Consider the following 25,585-nt stretch of genomic DNA (forward strand, 5'->3'; position numbering starts at 1 on the left):
CAAAGGCAATGAGTACTAGCCAGTCATAGCAAGCTAGGGTGCTTCATTCCTTCGCTATTTGCAAATTTTGCAAAATTCCGGTCTCCACTGGTTAGCTAATGTTAGCCTTGGCCACTCAGGTGGGAGTCAGCTACAGGTGGCACTCATTTACAATTACAGCTGGTCACACCGCCCTGGTGGCAGAACTAAAATGAGAGAACACAGATAACAATGACAGGGTTCTCCAGCTCAAAATGTAGCCTCTTACTCACCAGGGTGATCTTGGAGGAGACAGGAGGGTGGGCACAATGTTCCCACATCAATGCTGTTGGGTCAAGACAGTGCTGGTAGTGGTAATCACCAAATAGGCAGCGCCACTAGATTCAAGATGTCACCTTTGGCTTTTTCAAACGGTGGTGGGTATTTTGTACAATTTACTGACATTTAAAACACAACTTTAGGACAACCAATTGTTCATTAAATCAGTAAGTTTGACAGCCCATTGCTCGAAAAGGAAAATTATGGTTAGTTGCAGGTCAAGATATTTCATGTTGGGTGGTGAGAATTTGATTAGATTTGATTCAAACACCAGAAAAGACTTACTATGTTCATGAGTGTGAGAACATAATTCTGCACATGCTCCTTGCCATGGAAGCGCACCACTGAGTCGTCCACAGCCAGCAACACCTCAATGTTGTAGTCATCCTTCTTCGCGTGCCTCCTCTTGCGCTCAGACTCTGACAGTTTATGTTCCACGAGATCCAGAGCCGCAGGGAGGTCTGCGATCCCGAAGTCTGCCACTGAAAAATATGAACAGCACATAAATAAGTCAATGACTGTGGGAATCTGACACGTGTGATATTTCTTCTCTTATTTCGGCTTTCGTGGAGTGATTTATGTTTGTGTCAGACCCGACGTGAAACAAACTTCTGTCTCAGGATGCGCAGGAGGAATCCTTTGGGATTATCGACAGGCCTGCAGACTCTACATTTTCTAAGCCACTTGATCTCTAGTCAAAATACTCCCCTTAGACTCATAAATCGTTGGCCTGCGGAGTGAGAAGTGTATTTCCTCTCAGCCCCACATTTAACCTAACTAGTGTGTGCATTCATTGCATGAATCCCAGCTGAGTCACACCAATTCCAAACAACATTAATCCATGTCATAAAGCACTTCAGCTGTTTTGTGTACGTGTGATATTCATGCACAATATGCAGTCTATCTACGGCTGTGCTTGGCAGAGTTAAACGCTTACTGAAAGACGCAATTTGTGAGAATGTTACAGATTCAGGCTGCAGCAGAAACTGTGAGATGGCCCTGATCTCTGGAGATGAGTCACGCGGAAAAAAAAAATAAGTAAGATGCAGTGATCCATGCACTTTGAACACATTCAATAGGCTGAAAACTGAAGTTCTATCACGTGAAAAAAAAACATCATAAAAGCTATAAATAGATTTGTGTTTAGCAGCAGTTTTTTCATAGACGTAATTCCAAGTTTCAAATGTCTTGGTATCTGTATGAGCAAGCAGATACATAAACTGATAAATAATTTCCTTGATGAAAGTAATAACTTAAACTAGCATGAGTTCAGGCAGGACACAATGTCAAGCTCAGCTCATATCCCAGCTACATCAGCTGATCTCAAATAGCCCAGTCAACTGATGGAGCAGCTGATTCCTTTCTATGCAACCAATTGGTGAATCTCCTTCAGGGCACCCTATTTAAACTGCTCTGGCCTGCCTACTGTTGCTGCTTCCTCTGCAAGCTGCTTTGCAACCCACCTCCACCCCAGCTCCTCCTTTTCATGCTGTGTCTGACTTATTGGTGTCATTTCTGTTTGTCATTGATGTTGCTCTGTTCTGTTCATGGGGGTCTTTGCTGCTGCTCTTCCTGCCATAGAGGCAGTACACATGCAACAGCTGCATCCCGAGATAAACCAAGTTCAACTTTTGGAATGCAACAGAGGACACTGCCTGTCATGTGACCTGGAACAACCAATCACAGCTGACAGATATCTTTACTTTCTTCTGGTAAGTCTGTGATAAATATGAAGAAGTTGATCATTTTGGTGCAGGCTACCCAGAGCTTTTCATCTGTCCCACGGACGATAGGCCTGCACACTTATAAACAGCTCCTAGAGGAAGATCAACTCTGCTCTCAGGATTTCAGATAAATAGGCTATCATACAGTACTTGTTAAGGTTGTTTAACAACCTCAGATGCAGCATAACTCTTGAAAGCTGGCTCGCAAAAGGCACAAAAGTATGTGCAGGGTTCCTTAGGCTTTCCATGTAGGCGCATGGAAGAGCAGGGGGGTTTGCGCTCTCTGCCTCAGACTTTCCTCGTTTGCATGTTGAAGGGCAGAGAGTTGTGCTCTCTCAGCCTTTGACTTTCCATGCAGGCACGTGGAAGGGCAGAGAGGTGTGCTCTCTCAGCCTTTGACTTTCCATGCAGGCACGTGGAAGGGCAGAGAGGTGTGCTCTCTCCGCCTTAGGCTTTCCACATAGACACGTGGAAGAGGTTTTCTGTGTAGGCCTAGGAAAGGCAGAGAGGCCCCAGAACAGAGCCACACACTACATATATTACTGCTAATGGAAATAAAGGTTTTTTTGACTAAATTGTTCCTGACTGAAATGCAATTGCAGAATGTGAGCTTGGCATTTTGCTCTAAGCCATGAATTACAATAAGCTTTTTTAAAAGACGGTAGTCATTTAAGCCTGCCAGATACAAATTGAGACATGATACATTATCTCATGCATACCAGAAAATCAATTGGATGAGGTAGTTTAAGAAGTACAATGCAGAAAAATAAGAATGAACACAGTGCTCTGCAAAAACCATTCAGACAACTGGCTCTGGGCAACTCTCCAGAGAAGCTATTTATTCTGAATTACTAAAGCTGCAGATAAACAAATAAATAGAAAACAGATGACAACTTGTTTGCACCAGTGACAGCAGAGAAAATTAAAATAAATGTGCTCAACAACTGACAAAAACTGGACTATTTCTAATAAGCAGGAAAACAAAATAATTGCAAAGCTGTAATTGTAATTAATACCACATATTTTTTAGCATAATATGGCTAAACATTACATGAGAGTGGCAGGGTGAAAAATAATATTTGAGATTAAGTAAAATTCTGATTGCTGTGGCTGTGGTAGGGTTACACAAGAGTCTGTCTGCTGGTGTGCTAAAAGCCCCGTCACCTGTTTTAAGCCTCGCCTGGGACACAGGTTCTCCCTGCGGGACGAGACACAACTGTGAGTAAACATCTCAAAAACCCATAAGGAAGGGTAAAAAAGCTTTTACAGCAGACAGGACTGGTTTCAAAAAGGCCACAAATACTGAACACTAATGCTTCTCTCTGCGACTAACTTGTTAAAGCAGGGTTTTTTCATCAGTGCAGAAACAGTAATGGAAAAGGTAACACCCAGGTGTATCCTTTCATAGAAGAACCTAGCATGTAGATAAAAGTGAACATAATGCATTTCACAATGGCAAAAAAGGAGGCTTAGTAAATGTGAATGTGGCTTGATGCAAATTGAGCTAAAAGGTTGTGGAGTGGAATGAAATGATGCTGGGAAATCAGTGAGTATTGTGAGAGTCTCCTTCCAGATGCTCAAGCTATTGTTGTTGCAAGGAAGGGATAGAAAAGGAATTCATGGTGGATCTGGGTCATTATACTGCCAAGGAAAGGTCAATCTCCCCCCTTCACCAGCTCCCCCATCCTCCCCATCCCCAGTTCTATCACTGGAGCCCAGAATTCCTCACTCCACCAGCTGGTTAAGGAGCACTGCATCTGTTCAGTCTAATAAACACAGAGCAGTGACAGGAGTTTAAAAGTTGCAGGGTGAAGTGTTGGTGAAGTATTAGCTCCCCACCTGCAATAATGTGTACTTACATTTATGATTTAAGTACAGCTTTAGATTTTTGTGCGTTTGTTTCCAACACCGGTTTCCATTTTTTCAGTTCCGTCGGTGAAGCAATCGGCAGGCTAAAGTGTGCTTTCATTATTGTCTGTGTTACAATGTTGTTGAAAAAAGGGCTACTGACAAATCATTGGTAATTATTACCAGTGTTGGGGGTAACGCATTACAGTGATATATGACTTTTTAGCAGTAACAAAGTGATATAAGGCCATACCAACAGGATTTCCAGTAATATTATTATTACATTTACAACGTATGATCCACACTGCTCCACTTCCATCAGTGAGCCACCAGAAAAAAACATCCCCTGAAGGTTGTTGGGTGTTGTCACATCATTCACCACCTTATAGAGGGGTGCCCTGACATTGTCATGACCAGTGTGTTTCCATTCATATAGCTAAGTAGCTAATTAGCCGGCATTAAGTGCATTTATCTGAAGCTGACAGAAGACTGATGAGAGTAAACCAAAACAGTAATGTTGTGGGCTGTTTTGATTTGATTTCAACACAAAAAAAATACTGTGGCACAGCTTTAAATAAAAGCTTCAAGGTGTCTCCTGTTTTGTTCCTGTTATGATCTTGATTAGTGACCAGAAAAATAGTTTTTGCAGAACATCATGATGTCACAGTGAAGCTGACCTTTAAGCTTTTGGACCATGTTATCATTTTATCCTATTGGACATTTGTGTAAAATGTTGTCATTAGTAGCATATGAATTCTAAAATTCCAAGGGGATGTATGTGCTAATTTTGGAAAAATTCCTTTTATAATAATATTTTCAAGTGCACGAATGGAAAAAACAAATCTTTGTAAAAAAAAAAATTGGAAAAATTCCCTCAAGGCCTGAAAATGAGACAGACACAAAGTCACACAGACCTTGCCCTTTGACCTACGACCATCAAATTCCAATCAGTTCATTGGTGAGTCTGAGTGGATGTTTGTGCCAAATTTGAGTAAATTCCCTCGAGACATTCTCAAGATATCATGATCATGAGAATGACACAGACAAGGTCACAGTTACCTTGACCTTCGACCACAAAATTCTAATCAGTTCATGCTAAGTCCAAGTGGACCTTTGTGCCAAATTGAGGAAATTCCCTGAAGGCGTTCTTGAGATATTAAGTCACAAGAATGAGAGCGATGGACAGACAGCCTGAAAACATAATGCCTCTGGCCACAGCTATCACCGGTTAGGAGGCTTAGAAAAAGGTTAGTAGAAATCCAGAAAGTATCACAAAACAGTTTGAGTTTCTTTTTCAGCTCTGGTGTTCACACAATGGCTTCCTGAAACTGCTGGAAAGATACACTGAAGTTACAAAAATGACACAGCTGTGACTTGAGTACATAATACCACTGCTGCTTTAAATGCAGCTGAACCACTTGAAATGATGGTGCTTTGTTCTATTCTATAATGTGCTACTGAACAAATAGTCCTTGCCATTATAAACCTCCGGTGCCCTTACACAAATGCACTCACTCACATGTGCACGCCCACATATTCTCTCTCTCTCTCACACACACACACACACACACACACACACACACACACACACACAGTGCTTTTTGTTTCCACTGACGTCAGACTCCCTCTCCTCGCCTACCTTCATTGTGGAGGTCCTCCCTCCGCTGGCCCGTCTCCCTCTTGATGGCCGACCTGCGGTAGACCACGTGGACCCGCCCCTTCACTTCCACGTCCTGTTGGCCCTTCTCGAGGGGCTCGATGAAAAACTCCCCATTATCAGTCCGGATCAGACCTGCCTGGAAAAAGAGGGCTTGAAATTAGTGCGTCCCGCCTCCTTCAAAGGATAGTAATTCCACTGGAGACAGTAATTACAGACTGCCTGATCAATTGGAAGACTCGGAGAAGGGCTGGATATGGGGAATGACGCAGGTAGACACAATCTGGGGGCCCTCACCAATAAGGCTTTCGATGAGATTTATTAAGTGTCACCATCTTGCTGAACAAGATGATGAGCAGCTATGTCTCTATTCAGTCTTGTGTTTCTCTTTGCTTTGTTCTGTTGTGAATTCAGAGCTCTCTTAGAGCTGTGCTCCACCTCCCGCAGCATTTTCTAACACTTTCCAAAATCCTTTTCAGCTATCCACAGAGAGCAGCCGGGATCTTGCTGCTTCCAATCAAAGGTAAACATACAGCCAAGGGGATATTATGAAGTGCGCAATAAGTTTGTGCCCATGGCATCTTTATTAAAGTCTAAACATTTCTTTTAGCAGTACTGAGTTATGGGGAGGGGGAGAAAAATCTCATGCCTGTCTCTTCATGTGTGGATATCTCCCTGACTGATCGTCGAACGCCAGTGAAAACTGGCCACTAGTGACAGAGGCATAGAGGAACTTTATCTCCAGGTGGATGACAAAGAACCAGAAAGATGTCTCCGCAGGATGCATTCAGTAAAAGGAAAACACACTGTGAAATCTGGTCAGCATTTTCCTGCATCCGCCTTTTAAGAATCTGAGCTGAAGTGATGATTGGCACTGGCGTTACACATAAAAGAGCACAAACATTTGCACACACTGATTTCCATAAAGTAAACATCCTCTGCTTCAGGCCTCTTTGTTGTATACCTAATGTGACTGAAGGTAAATATTTATATGGACTGCATATGGGAGCCAACATTCAGCTCTGATTCACTGCAACAATCATGATAAAAGCATGTGAGGATTACAGTACAGGTACAGATACAGTACAGGCATGTTCTCAATGTAAGAGCTGTGAGTGCAAGCCTGATGTGTTGTTTACAGTCCTTCTTTAGGCATTCCTAGAACTGACCAATTACACAAGTAATCAAGTTATTAACTTAAGTGGACACATTATATTATGTCAGGGCCATTATGTTTCTGAATCACGATGCACATATTTTTGCCGTTATCTCACTGCTATTTTTGGTTTGCAAAACCAATTTGTTGATTACAAAATTTGTTGCTGCAATGTACATAATTGTCCATTACCTCATCAGGTTATTGGCTGGTAAACCTGCTGGGAAGCATTTATTGTGTAGCAAGCGTTCATTGCCACCTACCAGGAAAAAGGTGATGTGGCGGATAATTGATGCTCTTACTTTAAAGGTATACTATGCAGGATTGTCAGTTACTGTTTGTAAACACACTTGCCAGTGAAAATAAAAGTAAAAGACAACCCCAGATTAACTTGTTTGGTGTTTCGCCTGCTGTGTCTCCTGCTGTTTGCGGTCAGGTCACTAGACTTGCTACCTTTTTATAAAGCCCCTCACCTGAGCGCTGTGGCGGTGCCCATAACCATCCCAAACACGGAAAATAAGAAGAAAACAAGAAAATACAGGAAGAGGGCAATATTAGGGCTGCCCCCTAATGGTCGACCAAACGTTAGTCGATCAGAAAGGTGATTAGTCAGCAAGATTTCATTGGTCGCTTAGTCGCAGAACAAACAACAAAAAATATGAAACTCAATCAGGAGCTGCGCCTTGTCAAAATAAATCAAAACCTATATGACAGGACCATGTGGGAATTTAATTTGAAAGGACAGACACAGGAAGTGGCCACGCTCAGCAGTCAGACAGGAGTCACGTTACAAACCAATCACAGCTGACAGATATCTTTCAGTCTAATATTCAGTCCGTTAGTGCAGGGCTACCCAGAGCTTTACATCTGTCCCAAGGGACAATCGGCCTACACGGCCCAACGCCTGAGCCTGACCTCGCATTTTCCAGGCGGTTAAAGACTGCCCCCAATTTCCAGGGCTGGTACCTTCCAGCGGTTATTCCACAGGCTAGTTAACAACATGTCGGGCAGGAAATCCAAAGTGTGGGATCATTTTGAGAAGGTGAAGGACGAACCCAAGGTGATATGTAAACTCATCTTCATTGGTCGACTACAAACATGACGTATCATCTGAAACATGGAAGTAGCTACATGCCCATTAGCCCACAGCGTCATTAACAGGCGGCTCGCTCAGTGTGTGACGTGCACTTGTAGATAAAATATAGGCCTATATTAATGAAGGTTCATTAGTACGGTTTTGTATTTCTCTGTAATGTAGCACAGTGTTAACAATGTTACTGATACTATTCTTTCTCACACCTTCAACTCAAACCATTGTGTTGCCCCGCCTAAAATATATCACTGAAGCAGCCACACCCTTGAATATGCATAACTTTAAGCCTTAATGAAATTAAAAAAATCACCCCCGCACAGTTGTCATAAATGCTCGAATTAACAAAACCTATTTTTGTACAAGGTTGTAAACATTTCGGCTATAAAGTTGGGCATTTAAACATGGGGGTCTGTGGGGATTCACTGTTTTGGAGCCAGCCTCAAGTGGTCATTTGACGAACTGCAGTTTTTGGCACTTCCACGTTGGCTTCATTTTTCAGCCCCAGAAGACTTGGATACAACACATCTCTCTGCTCTGTGTGCTGAGCTGATGGAAAATCACACCTGCCAACAAGCTGTGAGTATGCAAAGAGATGTTCTTGTCTGACATTTAGCTCGACTCACTGTTTCCTGCCAGCCAGTATGTGCATTCAATTTCAGCAACTGTACCAAGCTTTTAACTTCATCCATTATGTATCACCATTTATCCTTTGTTGCGTTGTGAGAGTTGAGATACGCCTCAGACAGGTCAACAGTCTGGTGGACAAATGTTGTGACACTGCAACAAAATTTATTCGAATCCGTCCAGAGAACATTGCTCCCTCATGTTTCCTGTCACACTCTACCATGAGCTGTGTCCAATCAAGACAAAACGCACTTCAAGAAAACGATGAAAAACAAATAAATGGGTCATCAATGGTGGACAGAGACAGTAATTAACTGCTTTTGAGTAGCTGTCAGTTAAGCAAGAAAACACAACCTAATGTGACCTCGACAACATGTAAACAATGTGACATCCTCGACTAATGAACCACACAAATCACACATTTCTTCTTTGTGCTGCCATGTTGCTTCTATTAAGCTTATTAACACAAACCATGCTTTCTGAATACGCTGCACAGTGCAGTTTATTTCTCATAATTCAACTCCTGACTAAGAAAAAAAAGAAATCCATCCAGCCTATCATTATACTCATGAAGAAGGCACACCAACAAGACTTTGGCAAGAATGTGTGTATTTACAGCTGCAAAAAGAAATCTAAATATAGTGCCATAAAGACAGCGTTGTGCCTTAAAAGAACAACAACTCCGAATCCTCAGCATGCTGTCACTCAGGACTAACAACACAAATAGTGTGAACTTAAGCGTGGGCACTTGACAGTAAGGGCAAAGAGGAGTGTAAGAATCTGTCCAGCCCCTGACCAGGAAATGCCAAGTAAGACATGCTCGGATACTTCCTCTGTGGTCTCTTATTTCAGGAGTGGGTGGAAAGAGAAGTTAGGTCTGTGAGGTGGGGGAGAGCAGCAGCATCTGGAAGGGCCTACAGAGGAACCAAATGTAAACATGTGTACACTGTATGGTGGAGTCAGGGCCAGGGAGGGGTGGAGGTTTGCTGTCAGAGGTGGTAAATGGACACAAAGCTATGACATTTAGTTTAATTAATAAATACCTGAAAATGATTCCAGCCTCTCAAATTTGAGAGTTTGCTGCTTTTCGCCATTTTTTTTTATCTCTTTAAATTCAGTACCCTTGAGTTCTGGACTGTTGGTCTGGCAAGAGAAGCATTGTGACGATATCACCTTGGGCTCCACTGTTTTATGGTGTTTTGTAGGCTAAACAATTCATTGATCAATTAATAATGGCATTTTTGGGGTGAATATTACATCTACATTATCAGCTATATGTCAAGGCATAAATTATGGCATTGAGTAGTTTGCAGATATTCCCATCAGGCTACATATAGCCTTAACAAACTCAATCAGTTTCTATCTCAACAACTATTGGATGGATTGGCATGAATTTTGGTTCAGACATTTTTGTTCCCCTCAGGATGACTTGTATTAACTTTGGCAATCCACTGTTTTTTGATGCACCACCATCATCGGTTCTTTAACATTTTAATTTGTCTTTGCCAGATAGAACAGTAAGGATGAGCCCAGCAGTCCAGTTGCCAAAAGAATATGCTGGCATTGTGTGGTTTTGCATTCAACACATACTGTATATGTTACATCCAGTGGCGGCTGCTGGTCTTTCAAGGAGGGGAAGCTCATTTTCGGCCTACATCATAAAATGTGTCCGATTATTTATACGTAAATTCTACCCTCTGGGGCTGCTGCGCGAGGCTAGTGTGACCGCTTGTGAGTGCTTTGGGATGGTGGAGGGGCTCACAGCAGCACCCGCTGCTCGTTGGGGACAGTAACTGCAGAGCGACAGAAGTCAGAGTCTCCAAACACGAGTACAGTCTCCAATAACACCAAAACAAGATGCTAGATTTGTCGCTAGTCGTTTTTAACAAAGAAAAAGTCACTAAGAGGATTGGAAAAGTCTCCAGATCAACTTGGGACAACGGAATGAAACTTGAAAAATGCTCTGGTGGGTTATATTTCAAGATCGCTGATTCGCTCATTTTGCTGTCAATCAAAAAGGGATTCAGCCTCAGACAGATCATCCAATCATCATGCAGAAGCCCAGCGTCCAGGCCAGCCGAGGCCAGCCCACTGCCCCATAGACCCCCAGAGATGCTGAGCGTCCGATGGGGAGGACAAAACCGAGCATTTATCCAATGACTGTCTAGTTTCGCTGCAGTGGAACAACCCACTCTATAGGTTTTCATAGCGATTCACGTGTATTTTTCCATTTTTACTTTTTTTCTTAGACTCCAAGCGTGGGTGTTTTGTAGCAACCAGTCAATGTTTTTCCAGTGGTTACTCAAAGCTTTGATGTTTTGTAGTGACCTTTCACTGTGTTTTTATAGACTTTTTAGGCTCCAGATGTGGATGTTTTGTAGAAACCTGTGTTTTTCTATGATTTTTTAGACTCCAAACGTGGGTGTTTTATAGCAACCGGTCTGTTTTTCAAGTGGCTTTTTAAGCTTCAAACTTCTGTGTTTTATAGTGACCCATCAATGAATTTCCATCTGCTTTTTCGGCTCCTAACATGGATGTTTAGTAGCGACCCATCAGTGTTTTTCTATCATTTTTTTGGCTCCTAACATGGGTGTTTTGTAGCAAGCCATGAGTGTTTTTCTAGCAGCTTTTTAAGCTCCAAACTTGAGTGTTTTACAGTGATCTGTCTGTATTTGTCCATCTGTTTGTTTGTTTTTTGTTAGGCTCTGAAAGTAGGTGTTTTGTAGCGACCAGTCGGTATTTTCTTCAGCAGCTACTGAAGCAACATTTTTTCTGCTGACTGGGTCATCCCCAGAGGAAATCACACCCTAGAGGTCAGCAGAGGTTAAGTGATGTGGAGGTCATCAGGTCGCTCTATGTGATGTGAATGTTCATACACCTAGAATTATTATGAGATCTGCAGGGCTCAGTGGAGGACACTGAAAAACACTCTAGAGCTGAGGCAGTGAGGGATCCAACGGCGTCACTGACACTGCACAAAAAATGACAAGTATAGCTAACCCTTAAGCTCACCACTGCACTAAATTCCACATATCTGTAAGAGCAATTTTGAAGGTGGGTATTTACTGTATGTAATTTCAGAGTTTCTTTCTGCTCTGCAAACTAACAGTTGGAGTGTCTCACCTGTTCAGTGCAGCATGCAAACAAAGGCAAGGAACAAATGAGGCGAGGGCTGGTAAAAGAAAATGCTGTGCATAAATAAGGCTGTAGCGTTAGTTTCAGAAGTGAAAGGGGAAAGAGTGGTGTAAAAAAAAAAAAAAAGAATCAATTGAGCAAATAACAAATTACCAATAAAGTACTTATTGTGGTTCCCACAATAATTGTAATATAACAAAAACTAAAAATGCTATATTAACATCTGTATTATAATTGTTATTTTTGACTCAAGTTCTGGCATCTTTTTTTAAACACAAAAAAACCCAGTTTGGAGCACCAGATTCAAGAGTAGTGCCTGCAGATACTCATTTCAGGCTGCACAGTGCCCTAAAAACCTGTATTTAGCCTGAGAGGCGAGACCTGGGAATTGTAGGACACTCATTGGTGCTTCTTTAGCTCGTTGCTTTACAGTGACTGAACACATCTTCTCTCATCTGCATTATAGCAGGTGGCAGTGGTGGAGCCTCGGGGAGGTCTGGGTGCATGCTCCTTTGGGGAAGTTTTTTGTCATTTAAGGCAGCAATATGCACTGTTTTTCAAGATATTTGAGATAATGGAATACCTAAAATCTGGACATGGTTTGGGATAATGTTAGGGTTTGGTAACAAACTTGGTACTTTTAAGAGTACCGACCGAATTAGGTCAGCATGACCAAGTACAGATTCATGTTGAAACATTAGATAAATTTCAGGACCTAGGAGTGCACCCGGGTGAGATTGCTGGGTTCGGAAAGTACCGCAAATCCGCCCATGGAACTCTGTCGGCTTCCCAGCAAGACAAAACTATCACTGCAGAGCAGATCGTTTCAGGGAGCCTACTTTACTTTTTTGTTGTTGTTGTGTCCTTGTGTATCAGTTTATGTCGCCTCTCTAAATTCTGAGATTTTTCCGGATCTGTGAACGAAGAGCAGGCAGAACTCTTCTGTTTTTTTCCCTCAGCAGCAGTTTGTGGAGTTTTGAGTCGCAGGAAGAATAACGGATCGGTCGATCTGATCAGATCTGACGAGAGCTGATAAGAGCTGATCAGATCAGATCCATGAATGAGAGGAGCAACTGTGAAAGTTTTATTTTCACTACACCTGACGTTCTGCTGCTCCATCTGTGCCAAGAGTACACTCTGTGCTTCGAGAGTGTGGAGCAATAATCAACCAAACGCTATTAATTTTCCAACAGTGCACATAATGAATGGTCCAGCTCAAAAAATCAAAATGTAGCAGCAGATGTTTTAACTGTGGCGCGCCAACACAACAAAATGAATGTGTGGGAAATCCTGTAGCTTTATATGTGGTTAGAAAAGAGCAGAGGAGCAGAATCGCTTGCTGCATGCAGCGTGTTCAAAAATGTAATTCTTATTATTACAGAAAGAGTAAAGTACCAAGAAAAGGTATCGTTGGGTACTGGTACTGAATTTGAGGTACCGGCACTGGTACAGGTTTTGATTTACATGTGAACCCAACCAGAGATAACATTGTAGTGGAAAAACATCATCCTCTAGAGCTAACATCTATTTTGTATCTAATTGTTCTTCAACTGTCTTCATCATTCTGACACAACACAACAGATGTTAAGGATGATAATTTTCACTCCTGCCGAGTGTCAGCGGTATGCCGGTTTAATGGTATGAAAAGTGGCGGTTATCATACTGTGTACTATTGCATATCTACGGTATAGAAAAAAAACAACACAACCTTTCAGAGACTTTCATCTGCACGTTTTCATCTCCTTTCCTCATTGACTGCATGTCAGACTTTTTACACAAACAACCCTGTCCGCCCGCTCCGTCTTTGGTGACTGGACAGTAGGAGCAATGTTCACAGAGACTTGAGTAAAAAATACCAACATGAAAATAAAGTGAAGGAGACAAACAGGATCTCTGGCCAAGTTCTTTCTCTTTCTCTCTCTCACTCACTATATACGGACAGCGTCACAACACACCACTGGCATAAAGTTGTTGCAATCTAACGGAGATATCCCTCACAGTGTATTGACGACAAACACAATATAGAAATGCAACAAGTGCCACAGGCCATGCTTGAGCTGCAACGTGCAAGGAAATCAAAGTCCAGCCGTCATTCCAGGGGCTTAACCTGTAATTTGTGGCAGATTGTTTAGAAACATGTAATTTCGGTTCCAGGCACGCTCTTTGTTGATCCACAAGCGAGACACAGAGAGGGAGAGAGCAAAGACGTAATCCACTGTCAGCTTCTGAGATCAAGGTATGCATATTCATTTTCCTGAGGTCACACAGTCTAGTGTGTGAATTTTAGTCACATCATCCCGAAGTTATCTGACCTTTATAGAATATTCATAGGATACCTGCAGCATCGGGCATGTTGATGGTGCTGTATGAAAGCTTTTGTAGTAAAAACCAGGAAGATCAATAAGCCGGGGGAGTAAATCATGGCTGAGAGGTGCTGGACTCAGCAGAGTCGCAGGTCTGAAATAATTGTATGAGACAGCTTGTGGGAGCCGGGGATTACTACTTGAGTCCTTTTTATCAGCTTTCACATCTCACCATGCAGAGCTGCAAAGGGCGAGCATAGCTGGTGATCACCATGAGGATTATACTGAGAAAATTAGGTGTAATAACACTGGCACTCATCTGCAAGAGACTGACATCGAAGGGGAGAGAAATTATAATAATTTAGCCATTAAATGGAGCACTTCATTGAGGTTGAAGATTATGAGACTGCTGTGAGCAGCTCAGTGTTTGTTTTTTTTTTAAAGCTCACCAGGTTAAAAGGATAAATGCTCATATTATTATCATCATTTTTATCATTACTGTGAGGAGTAGAATATATAGCATGTAGTAAAAAAGAAGAAGTAGTGGTAGAAATATTAACTGTGGTAACAGTAGCAGCAGAAGTAGTAAAAAAAGAAGAATTAGTAGTAGTTGATAGTAGTTGGTTGCAGTAGAAGAAGTGAGTAATGTAAGTAGCAGATAGGAAGTAGTAGCAGTGGTAGTTGTGGTAGTAGTAGTAGTAGTGGTGGTGGTGGTAGCAGAAGTATTAGTATGAGCAATAGTAGTAGCAGAAGAATGGTGACAGTAGTAGCTGTGACAGTAGTAGAAGTAGAAGTAGTGGTATTAGTAGCATTAGTAGTGTAGAAAAAATGGTTTTAGTAGTCATAGCTGAAGTAGTACGTAGCATAAGCAGCAGAGGTAGAAGAAGGAGTGCAAATAGATGTGGTAGTAGTAGAAGTATTAGTAGTATAGAAGTGGTATTAGTACTAGCACTAGTAATGGCAGAAGATATGGTTTTAGTGGTGGCAGCAGAAGTAGTGAGTAATATACGGAGCAGAATAAGAAGTGGTAGTAGTAGTTGTAGTAATAGTAGCGGTGGCAGTGGTTGTATTAGCACAAGCAATAGTAGTCGCAGAAGAAGTAGTTTTAGTGGTGACAAGTGGTAGACAAGTAGTATGTTGTATCAGTAGCAGAAGGAGAAGCAGCAGTAGTAATATCAGTAGTGATAGTGGTAGAAGTAGTAGTAGCGGTGGTGGTATTGGTAGCACTAGTAGTAGTAGGAGAAGTGGTTTTAGTAGTAGTGTTGTCATGAGAACCAATACTTCAGTACCAAGTCGATGCCAACACGCAAAAAATACGTCGGTACCTGTTTTTTTTTCCGGTACCGTAAGTACCGAAAAACAACTTTGCCCTCAGCGGGCTGTGTCAATTCCTGACGGATCTGACGGGGGCAGTATACATGCGTCAGTCTGTGCTGAGGACGAGCGCCGAAAAAGAACACCTGTTCTCCATCGTCTTTGCTAGAAACAATGGCCTCTACAAGTGCTAGACCTTAAATCGGGCCCAAAATATCCAGCCCGACCCCACTCGAGCCCGTGCATGTTCTGTCCAAGCCTGGCCCGGCCTGTCCCTCTAACCGTAATTGTGAGCCAGTGCGTGGTATAAACCCGATTTTTTTAAGGATACGAACGTGGACACTGAAGGCTGACTCTCGTCTTTCTTTCCATGGCAAGCCTTCGTCATGTGCCGTTAAGTGTCGAGGTCCCCGTCTTTTTGCTGTCATATACCAGCATCGTGCTGCACTTGGTACACTCGACGAAGCCGACACACACATTGTCACTGTCGATCACTCACTCACTCACTCAGTGGCGCCGTCAAGGGGGGGCCCTGATTTCTGTTTTTTGATTTTTATCATGGTTACGAATGAGTATCGAGAATCGTGGAAATTCACTGGTATTGGTATCGACTACTGAAATTCTGGTATTGTGACAAGCCTAGTAGTAGCGGTATGAGTACAAGCAATAGTAGGAGTAGAAGAAGTAATTTTAGTGGTGACAGTAGACATAGTATGTTGTATAAGTAGCAGAAGTACAAGCAGGAGAAGAAGGTGTAGTGGTCGTGATAGTAGTAGAAGAATGATAGTAGCAGTAGAGGCATTACTAGCATTAGTAGAAGTGGTTTTAGTGGTGGCGGCAGTACAAGTAGAGTATAGTGAAGTAGTAGTAGGAGAACTGGCACTAGTAGCAGTACAATAAGCTGCATTTTTAGCAGTGGTAGTAGCAGCATAAGTAGTAGGATGTGTAGTACATAGTGATATATATTATGCAATATTCAATTGATATTGTGTGCATTCAGTTTCAAAACTGTAATGTTAATGTTTTAAATGTGTGTGTGTGTCCTGTATCACAGTGTGTATTTGAATGAGCACACACACACACACACACACACACACACACACACACACACACAGTAACACATGTTTAGACAGACACACTGTAACTGCTGCAAATAAGGATTGGACTGAGAGGAAATAAATCACATTATTGGCTGAGATGCTGGGCTTCCACTGATGGAGCTCTTAATTTAGTGCCTTTACCTCGGTGCCAGCAGAGTACTGGAACACCGGAGGATACTGGAATACTGGACTGGGACCAGGCCTGTGCAGAATTCCTGAAAACATGCATGAATAGAACAATTTATGCAAGCATTTTCCATCTCCAATGGATGGAAAACTGCCCCACCCACCCCCCCCCCCCCCCAAAAAAAAAAAACGTAAGCCTGCTGACTGTTGCTAGGTGGCTCTCGCTCTTTTTAACTGATGGACACAGAAATAGCGCTCTTCCGACTGCGGTTATCCAGCACTCGTGTTTCCATCACACATGTAATTCAATCAGCCCGTCATCTGCGCTAATACCCAACACATGAGCAGCACTGGTATAATCATAGCCATCACTCATCGCTCCTCAACAATAGCTCCGGCTCGTCTGGAGCGCACAGCTGTTGCGATCTCGCAGGCGTTACAGTGAGAGGGGAAGATAGTGCTGACATGCAGGTCAATCAAACATAAACTGTCTTAAAATGAAACTGAAAGTGCATTTAGCGTTTATTCTCCTTGCAACCTCAGCTGACCATCTAGTTGCACTCTGACACCAAATATATCATCAGATTTATTTGCAGCTTCACTGTATGAGTGTCTTATCTGTCATGAGCTTGGAATGCCATAAATCTTGCGCCTCCGGGCACATGGCAGGAGACCAAGTTAACGCAATCTGTTGCTGGTGATGTCATGCCCCGCTATTAGCACGATCGGCCTCAATGCAGAGGATGCACTGATAGTAAAGCTTATCATGGAAATTCAGCCGTAGTGAAGTAACCAAATAATCAAAAAAAATGTAAAGTTTAGGAGCCATGATGACAGCTGGCGTGTTCTTCAAGTCTGAGCACTTTGTTTCCAGGAATGCGCATGCAACTGTGATATACATCTGCTCCTCCAATACGGCACGTGTGTGTTCTCTATAAGGGAACACATCAAACACACTTTTGAAGCCGGCGTGCTGGCGGGGACATAAAGACACACTGCACAGTGTATCTAAAAGATTTGGCCCGCATGCGTTGACTTGAGTGCATGATTCAGATTCTTATTCCTTCCAAACTCGCTTCTTTCATCAGACATCTCCTCCGTGTCCTTCCACATCAAGCAGACACTTCAGACTAAATAATTTGCCTGCGAAGTGTCTGTTCACCTTCAAATGCCTTCTGCGTGCACAGACAGGTCTATGTTTATGTTGGCTTTGATGCAAGGAAATGCATGGATGATATTCCTAAGAGCCCGCCGACATTCAAATCACACACGCAGAAAAAACAATGTCTCTCACGTGCACTGAGCGGTATCTGGCCATGCAGACAGTTCTGCTTGAGTGGTCTGAGACTTCTGCCGCCACTACAGAGGTGAATGCAGTGTTGTTTGTGATGCTGAGAGCTTTTAAATTTGGAGAGGCACAATGTCCCACAAACTGCGTAACACACTGACCTCAATGACATCAATATTACCTGGAAAATGTTTTCTCCTGAAGGTAAAACATAATGAAAACTGTCCAAAAAAGCATACACTTTCTTTCTGATTTGGAACATATGGGTTGAATAATTAATATAGCACAATACTGGCAAACGTTAAAGGGACAGTTTAACCCCCAAATGATCACTTGTATCAGTTACTCACCCTACACTATGTTAAACTTTCTCAAAGCCAGACTCCATTGTCAAAAACAGCAATTTTACCTCCCTGAACACAGGAGCTGCTGGTCTACCGCTTCCCTCAATCAGTTTGATTGTTTGTGTTGTTGTGTGACTTTGGTGAATCTGAATTAACTCTTTAAAACACTAAATTTACACAATAACATTTAGGGTGCTTTCAGACCTATAGTTGTCTTTCCTTGGTCTGAATCAGGGACTAATTTTGTTTCAAAGTTGCATAATTGCCTAGAGTTGGTTCGTGTTCTCATGGCAGCATTTACAAGCGGACCAAATCAAATGCCTTGTGGGGAAAGCTGCTCTTGATGGGTCCGAATTTCCATGTGGGGAAAATCCAGGAAGTTAACAAAATGTTGGAGAAGAGTACAGTTACGAAACAATGCAACACTTTCTACACGGGCAGATATTAGGTTTCACTACCTTGAATGACAGTCCTTAGCTTTCATAAAGCCATGCATATTTCATATTTCATTGAATTTCTCAGTTGTATCTACAACTAATGCAGGGTTCATACTTGTGCAGCAGACCCTACACCACAGCCTACACACATCGCCTATGCCATTGTGAGCATTTATACTGGTGCAGTGGTGTGTATGTGTTTCTGCAGTTACACCTCCAAAACACTAGTCAGCAGCGGGGTTCTGTGAAGTGCCGTGAGGTTAAGTTGATTCAAAACACACATTAAACATGGTACACAAATCAGCTTCACTGTAACTCGCAGCATTCACAGACAAAGCACAAAGTCTTTATCTGGACACATTTTCCCCACAAATACACCATGCTAATGTTGTTAGCACAAGCCTATGGAATTTTACATTAGCCTAGTGGCTAGGGGACTTTTCCTTTACTGATATAAATCCAGGGACAACAGCAACATTTAACAAAGGTAACAGTACAAAATTCAGCTCTATTACAATTCACAAGGTTTACCAACAAAACAACTGTCTTACACTAAACCCGTTTTCCAAACAAATACAAAATAAATACAATAAATTAGCCTAGCAGCGAGTGGAGATTTCCTCTGCTCATATGAAGCCAGGATAAATCACACAAAAGACTTAAAATGCTATTTTTGTAGAGGCTTTATTGTCTTCACAATTTATTATTTCTTATCTGTGAAATAAAAGTAAATGAAAGCTTTGTTTCCACTAAGGGAAATGGTGTCACCTCACAAAAATAGACAGGAGGTCTGTGTTGCCACAACGTGTGGTTACATTTCTGGGGAGGTGCACGCCAGGCCACGAGGTAGGTACAGCGTCGACTCAATGCAGAAGAATGAATTCCTTCTGAGACGTTGACATGAGCCATGTTTGTAGACAAGCTGGCACAAAAGCTAGCGGAGCAGAAGCTAACGCAAGTAAGGTGCTCTGCTTTCTGTAGAACATGGATAATAACTCCTCGCGTCTCTACTCAATAGCTCACACCTTCTAAACCATCGTTGCTGTCTGTGTTAGGCCTTGATAAAAAACAAAGAGCACTGTGATAAAGGCTGCTTTCTTTTGTGTTGTTAGGACTACATAACAAACATTGTATAAAAACCTTTTATATTGACCTGAGTGAATACACATTACAGGAGAGTACAGTATAAGGCCACTGCATTGCTTTTTGTCTTGACTCACTGAAGGGCAGCCACAGTCACCTTCCAGGAAATTACTTTGTGATCTGGGAACACAGCGTGGCATTGTCCACACACCACTCTCTGTTATTACACAAAGAGCGAAGGACTAACTCTGTGACACCGATTTAAGTCAGTTTTCTTAGCTTCAGCACAGTTTTTTGTGTTAATACAGAGAAATTATGAGAGCAAGAAAATGCAGCAATGACGTCAAAGAGGCGTCCATTGTACCTTTGTGTTGTGCTGATGCAACATCCAAAGCTCAACTGTCCTGAAACACCCATGAAGGAGCAGAGAGATGAAACTGTGGGCTTGTTAAAGTTCTAGCTGCCAACAACAGACTTCAATCTAAGACCTGCACTTTCCCACTTGAGGTGTCAGAGGGTGATCATTTAGAAAAGGACTCATGACTGAAAGTGTGTGTTTCTGTCTCCTGTGTAAAGTTTCAAATGCTCCTGGGTCAGAGGGTTATCTTCACCACCATTCACACTCTCTTCTGTCTGAACAATACAGACAGCTGGGTCAGAAAAGCCGAGGAGTAGCCTCACTTAGGTCAACCTGCCAATTTAAACTAATTTGCTCGACTGCAAGCATCCATTAGCGGCTCGGCTCACCTCCCACTCGCTCTGCTCTATCACAGCTACGACACAGCTTTAAAGGCCACGATAACAACAAATGAAAAGTAAGGTGGTTGTACTAGGGAAGACACACAAGGCTCTAGAGGAAGAAGTCAGCTGGGGTTGTGGCTTATCTTTTTGAATTTACCTTGGGCTAAATAAAGAGCTTCTTAGGTCATGCTGGATCCTATTCCAGTGTAACAAAACATTTGCTAAACTCCTTAGAGATCAGTTGTGATAATTAATGTTAATTCTAAAAAGCAATAAAAACAATGCATGACATAACTATGTATAATGTGGAAAGGGTTGCTCATGGTATGAGCCTACAAAGAATTATCACCCAACTCTGCATTTCTGCTCAGTGCTTTAGCATCTTCCAGCGAATTGTTTTGGTTTTACAGCCCACAACTTTACAGTTTTAGCTTTCTTGCTGTGTTCATCAACAGCATTGTCAGATGTAGCTGCAGGGTATTTTCATGCACAAAAGCTCCAATCAAACAGCGCTAACTTTAACAACCAGCTGTTGAACACTATGGAGCATTTAGCAGCTAAAGAGAGTTGGTGGTGACCAAAAACAGAGCTAAAAAGAAAGTGAATGTTGGAATATCCCTTTAAAAAGGCAAAACCAGTTAGGGGGTATTTCCGGGTCTGCCCTGGATTGGTTGCATCATATCTTGTCAAGAGAAGTTTGTCGGTTTTGTGGGTCAGTTTATGTCAAATTAAGGCTGGGCGATATAACGACTATGTACGATAAATCAATATATTTTCAAACAACATATAAATTAAGACAACATGGTTTATATCTCCGCACAGCTCCGCCTTACTTACTCACTCATACGTTCTCGAGCAACACTAAGAGAGACACAGAGCTACTCCTCTGATTAATCTGTCTGCAGTGTGACATAGGTCTGTAGGTTGCACATGCTACACTAACACAGTCTACGAGATGAATGAAATCACCACAGCACATGTGCCGTCCAGCACTGCGATGCTAGTTTGTGTGTGAGGTGGATCATATTGTGTCACCGTTCTTCTTGGTAGTTGCAGTCTATTTGATGACATGAAGACAGCGCCTGGATGCAGGCAACACGTCTGTTTAAAAACTGCAGCAACAACACAGACATTTTATATACAAGACGTATGTAACACGGACAAAGTGTCTCTGGTTCCTTCCCTCCCTCTGCCTCTCTGTTGATGTGCTGTGCATTAATGCTATTAATAGCCTAAATAAATAAAAAGATTTAAATTATTATCATTAGCTGTACAGTACCTCTGTCTTGTGGTGTCCCACAGAGTTCTGTTTTGGGTCCAGTGCTGTTCACTTTATACATGCTACTGCTTGGGCAGATCATTTGCTGTTATAGTAGCATCTCCTTTCAATTCTATGCCAATGACATTCAGTTATGTTGCTCCTTTAAACCACATGATTTTTAACCAGTTGATCATTTTTATTTAATGACTGGATGCAAGCTAAAGTTAAGTTAATGACTGTCCCTCAAACACACTGAAAGTCAGGGTGACTGTGCTTTTTAAGATGTTGCCCCCAATCTTTGGAACGCTCTCCCTTTTTATTGCATTTTCTGAAACAGCTTAAACTGTTTTTTATTCAGACAGGCTTTTAGTTAGCCCGTCCCTGCAGCGAATTACCTACTTATTTATCTCCGTCCTTATTTATTTGCTACTGCTGTGTTTTTCTCTTAACAGCCCTGTGCTGTTAAATTGGTGCTGTCTATTTTCCTACTAATGTAAAGCACTTTGTGATTTGGGATCTGGGAGAGATGCTGTAAAACATAAACTTTACCTACAGGTCAGGTGGCCAGAAACACAACTTCAAATGACGGCTACTACTGCTCTGCATGTACACCATATAAAGTGATGCCAGCATTGTATTGACAGCTTGTTGCGCTGCCCCCAAGTGGGCAAAAAATCAATTGATGTAGGTTTAAATAGCACAGTTAAACTCTTCTACTGGCTACATGCCATGCACACGCTGTTTTTCTGTACCCAGCCAAAGACAGTTTGTTAAAGTAAGATAATATGAAAGGATTCAGATTTGAAAATTGACACAAGGTCAATATCACAACCCCACAGCTCCTGTTTCTATTCTCATCCACAACCTTTCAAGCCTGCCAGTTGTTTAAAGCTTGCCTCCTCCTCTTTTAATTGGTCAGAACCACTTTGTTCCAGCCCAATCATTGGAAACTCCTGACCAACTGAGGAGCAGGATCCAGACGCTCAAACTGCCACATGTGCCTGCTGGTGTATTCAGGAAGGATTCTGGCAAAAACTATGAGTGTTTGGAAGATTCTGAGCACACAAATGGACAGCATAGATATTATGCTGCCTGAGAAGTCTCTCATCAAAGAACCAAACTACAAACTTGGAGCCACATCTCAAGACTACACAGGGTGTGAATGTCTGATGTCTTAAAGATGCAGTAGATTTAAGATGGAATGCTTTGATGTGTGTTTTATGTAAGGATGTGATGCACATGCAAGCGTAGGTCATAAAATATGTGAAGTGGCCATTGTCAGGAACATTCTGAAGATCAAGCCAACCCACAACACTCCACATTCTGCCTGACACTCTGCCAAAGAAGGGAAAGCATCTTGTCTCTCAGCTACATCTCTCTGTCCAGACTAATATGTCAAGTATGCATTGACTTACCAGTCCGTCACAGTTGCTGATAGCCACAGAGGCCTCCGGCATGTCGCTCACATCTCCGGTGAAAACACAGTCCCCGTGGATACGCTCCTTGGCCTTTTCCACAAAGTCCTCCTGCCATTCCACGAAAGCCCCCGGGGCCACCAGCCGCCTGTTGGCCCTCAGGCGGAGGTGCAGTTCCTTCCCAAACACAGTGACGTTGAAAAACAAGTGCTGCGCCGAGGCAGGGGTGAGCGGGGGCATCTCGGGGGCACCGCGGGCCACCCTTCTTCTGCTGCCAAACGCTGAGGCGGCATCAGCATCAGCAGCAGCACCACCTTTACCTCCACTTCCAGCAGAGACCACGTGAGAAATGTACCGGCCACGGGAGTCTGTGCTGAATGGCACGATAAGACCATATTCACTTAACTTTCCAGAGAGTTTTTCTGATGGGACAGATAGTGTCAAGTGAGAATCACATTCACAGACCTATGGCAAGCTCTTATGGAAAAAGACTATAAAGCAAAGATGGGTGATTAAAAAGACATGCTGTACCATAGAGGTCAGAACATATGTCATACATATTATTACATAAAGCACAGAAAAGCAGGAGTATTATCAGTCAGATCCTGTGGATATAAAAAGGGATCCAGCAGTTTAACACAGTGTCAGGCTGTCAGACCTATTATGTGGAGCAATCAATTAAATAGGCCATCATTTTCTATCATTATTTCTCCACATTTAGACTCAAGAGTGTATTTCTAAACAGAGTGCAACAAAAGGGGAAATAACTCACCATGCGTTTCTGCAGCGACAATATGATCCAAAAAGACTTGACTGAGTGAAAAGCATATGAATAAATACATACAATCCATAGCGAGGGCTTTAGTGTGAGAGCTGCCACTTCAGCGCTGACTTTTCCTTTCTGTTGTAAACTTTGAGCAGAGTTCTTTCCTCCTGAAAAAATGCACGACTGCAGGAGAAAAGTCCTCAGAGCTGAGCTCCAGCGAAGCAGCCGGGCATTTCTCAGCGTTCCCCCTCTAGACGCCGAACTGACGGATACTCACAAGTTGTTTCCAATCTTTCGGCCTGTGCTGCTCAACTGCATAGACCAAGACTGCCCCATCCATTTAGGGAGCTAAGGGGGGGATATCTGGGGTGCTGATGACGACAACTCCCCGGTAGAAACCGGGACGGTTTGAAGAGGTAGCCCAGTTTTTTTTTCCTCCTTCTTCGTCCCTCTCCTTCCTCTGATAACTTTTTTTTTTTTTTTTTTTTTTTTTTTGCAAAAGGCAGGAGCGAGTTAACGCACGCCTACGCTGAGAAAAAAAGTCGGAAGAGTTCAGATAAAGTGTGCGGAGACAGAGTGTCCCGGTGGTGAAACATCTGCCGGCCAGTCGTGCACCATTACGCACCAATGGTTCGGCTGCGGGACTCTCAACTGCTCAACTTGACGCCACTACCAGCCGACAGTGGGAGCGCCTTCTCTCCACTAGACAACCACACATTTAGCCAAGCGACTTTTTTCTCAGCTCAAAAGACAGAAACTGGAGACGTTATATCATCATGTCCACTTCCACAGCTAATATTCACCCTTAAAATCTATTTCTCCTTCTACACAGGGTGGAATGTCACCCAGATGCGTCCTAATAATAACTCAAATTGACACCAGTGCACAAACATGTCAGTGATAAATCAGGGATGGCAGAGGTCAGAACTTACCAATGCACAAAGTGGGAGAGAAATCAACTTGATTATTATCGGATTATTATCTAGAATTGGGTTACAGGCTTTTTGCACATCACGGAAAGGCACCCATGACAAAAATATATGTATGATAGGCTGAGACACTGTTGCCATCCTGGATGGTGTTCAAAGATTAAAGGATACCTTCACATTTTTTTCAAGCCTGTCTTAAAACAATGCTAACTTGTTCATACTTGCATTAAAACAGTTTTTGGTGGCTGCAATTGTTCCCTTGTGTAGATTTTGTTCAAGGAAATTCATTAATTCATACGTTTTTTCATTATCCTGTTAGGGGTCACGGGGGGCCGGAGCCTATCCCAGCTGACGCTGTGCGAGCTGTGTCCAGGGTACACCCTGGCAAGGTCACCAGACTCTCACATATAGAGACAGACAACCATTCACACTCACATTCACACCTACGGGCAATTTAGAGTCACCAATTAACCTGGGTTCGAAACAGAAAGGAACCCCCTTGCTGTGAGGCAACAATGCTAACCACTTTACCACTGTGCCACCAAGGAAACTCAACTCGAAGTTAATATAAGGCTGCAGCATTTGGCGTAGATAAATCCTCCAAAGCTACAATAATTAGCCCTTTTTACACAAATGAGTAGCAATAGAGCCGTAATGACAACACATTCTCACTCTGACCTCGTCACATGTTGACATTTCGTCATGGACTTTCCACATCCACATATGACATAAAAGGTACCCTGGGTGCGTTGGTTGTTGATGTTCTGGGACACTGTGTGAAGTTCTGTCTGTTACATGCATTGTCTTCTTTCAAAATATACTTCCATTTTCACAGGAAATCTAATGTTTACATACAGTCTCTTTCAATATTAATGGACTACGTAGGTACAACATCACAAATTGACGTAATTTTTCCTTTAACAACTAACGTGGTTAAATTGGGG

The 25,585-nt window shown here is 42.5% G+C and overlaps 1 protein-coding gene across 1 annotated transcript in view; it reads right to left on the minus strand.

Moving 5' to 3' along the window:
- The window catches only part of LOC125881243 (A disintegrin and metalloproteinase with thrombospondin motifs 14), an 85,582-nt gene extending 60,680 nt beyond the window's left edge, over positions 1 to 24,902 (minus strand). Inside the window, exons 1-4 of the mRNA XM_049564322.1 lie at positions 23,719 to 24,902; positions 22,947 to 23,368; positions 5,509 to 5,665; positions 583 to 779 (exon numbers count right to left, since the gene is read on the minus strand). Of these exons, the coding sequence (XP_049420279.1) occupies positions 583 to 779; positions 5,509 to 5,665; positions 22,947 to 23,368; positions 23,719 to 23,797 (855 nt within the window). The 5' untranslated portion in view covers positions 23,798 to 24,902. The remainder of the gene's footprint in view (positions 1 to 582; positions 780 to 5,508; positions 5,666 to 22,946; positions 23,369 to 23,718) is intronic.
- Positions 24,903 to 25,585: the final 683 nt, after the last annotated feature.

This window comes from Epinephelus fuscoguttatus, linkage group LG20 (genome assembly GCF_011397635.1).
Source record: "Epinephelus fuscoguttatus linkage group LG20, E.fuscoguttatus.final_Chr_v1".
Classification (NCBI taxonomy): Eukaryota; Metazoa; Chordata; class Actinopteri; order Perciformes; family Serranidae; genus Epinephelus; species Epinephelus fuscoguttatus.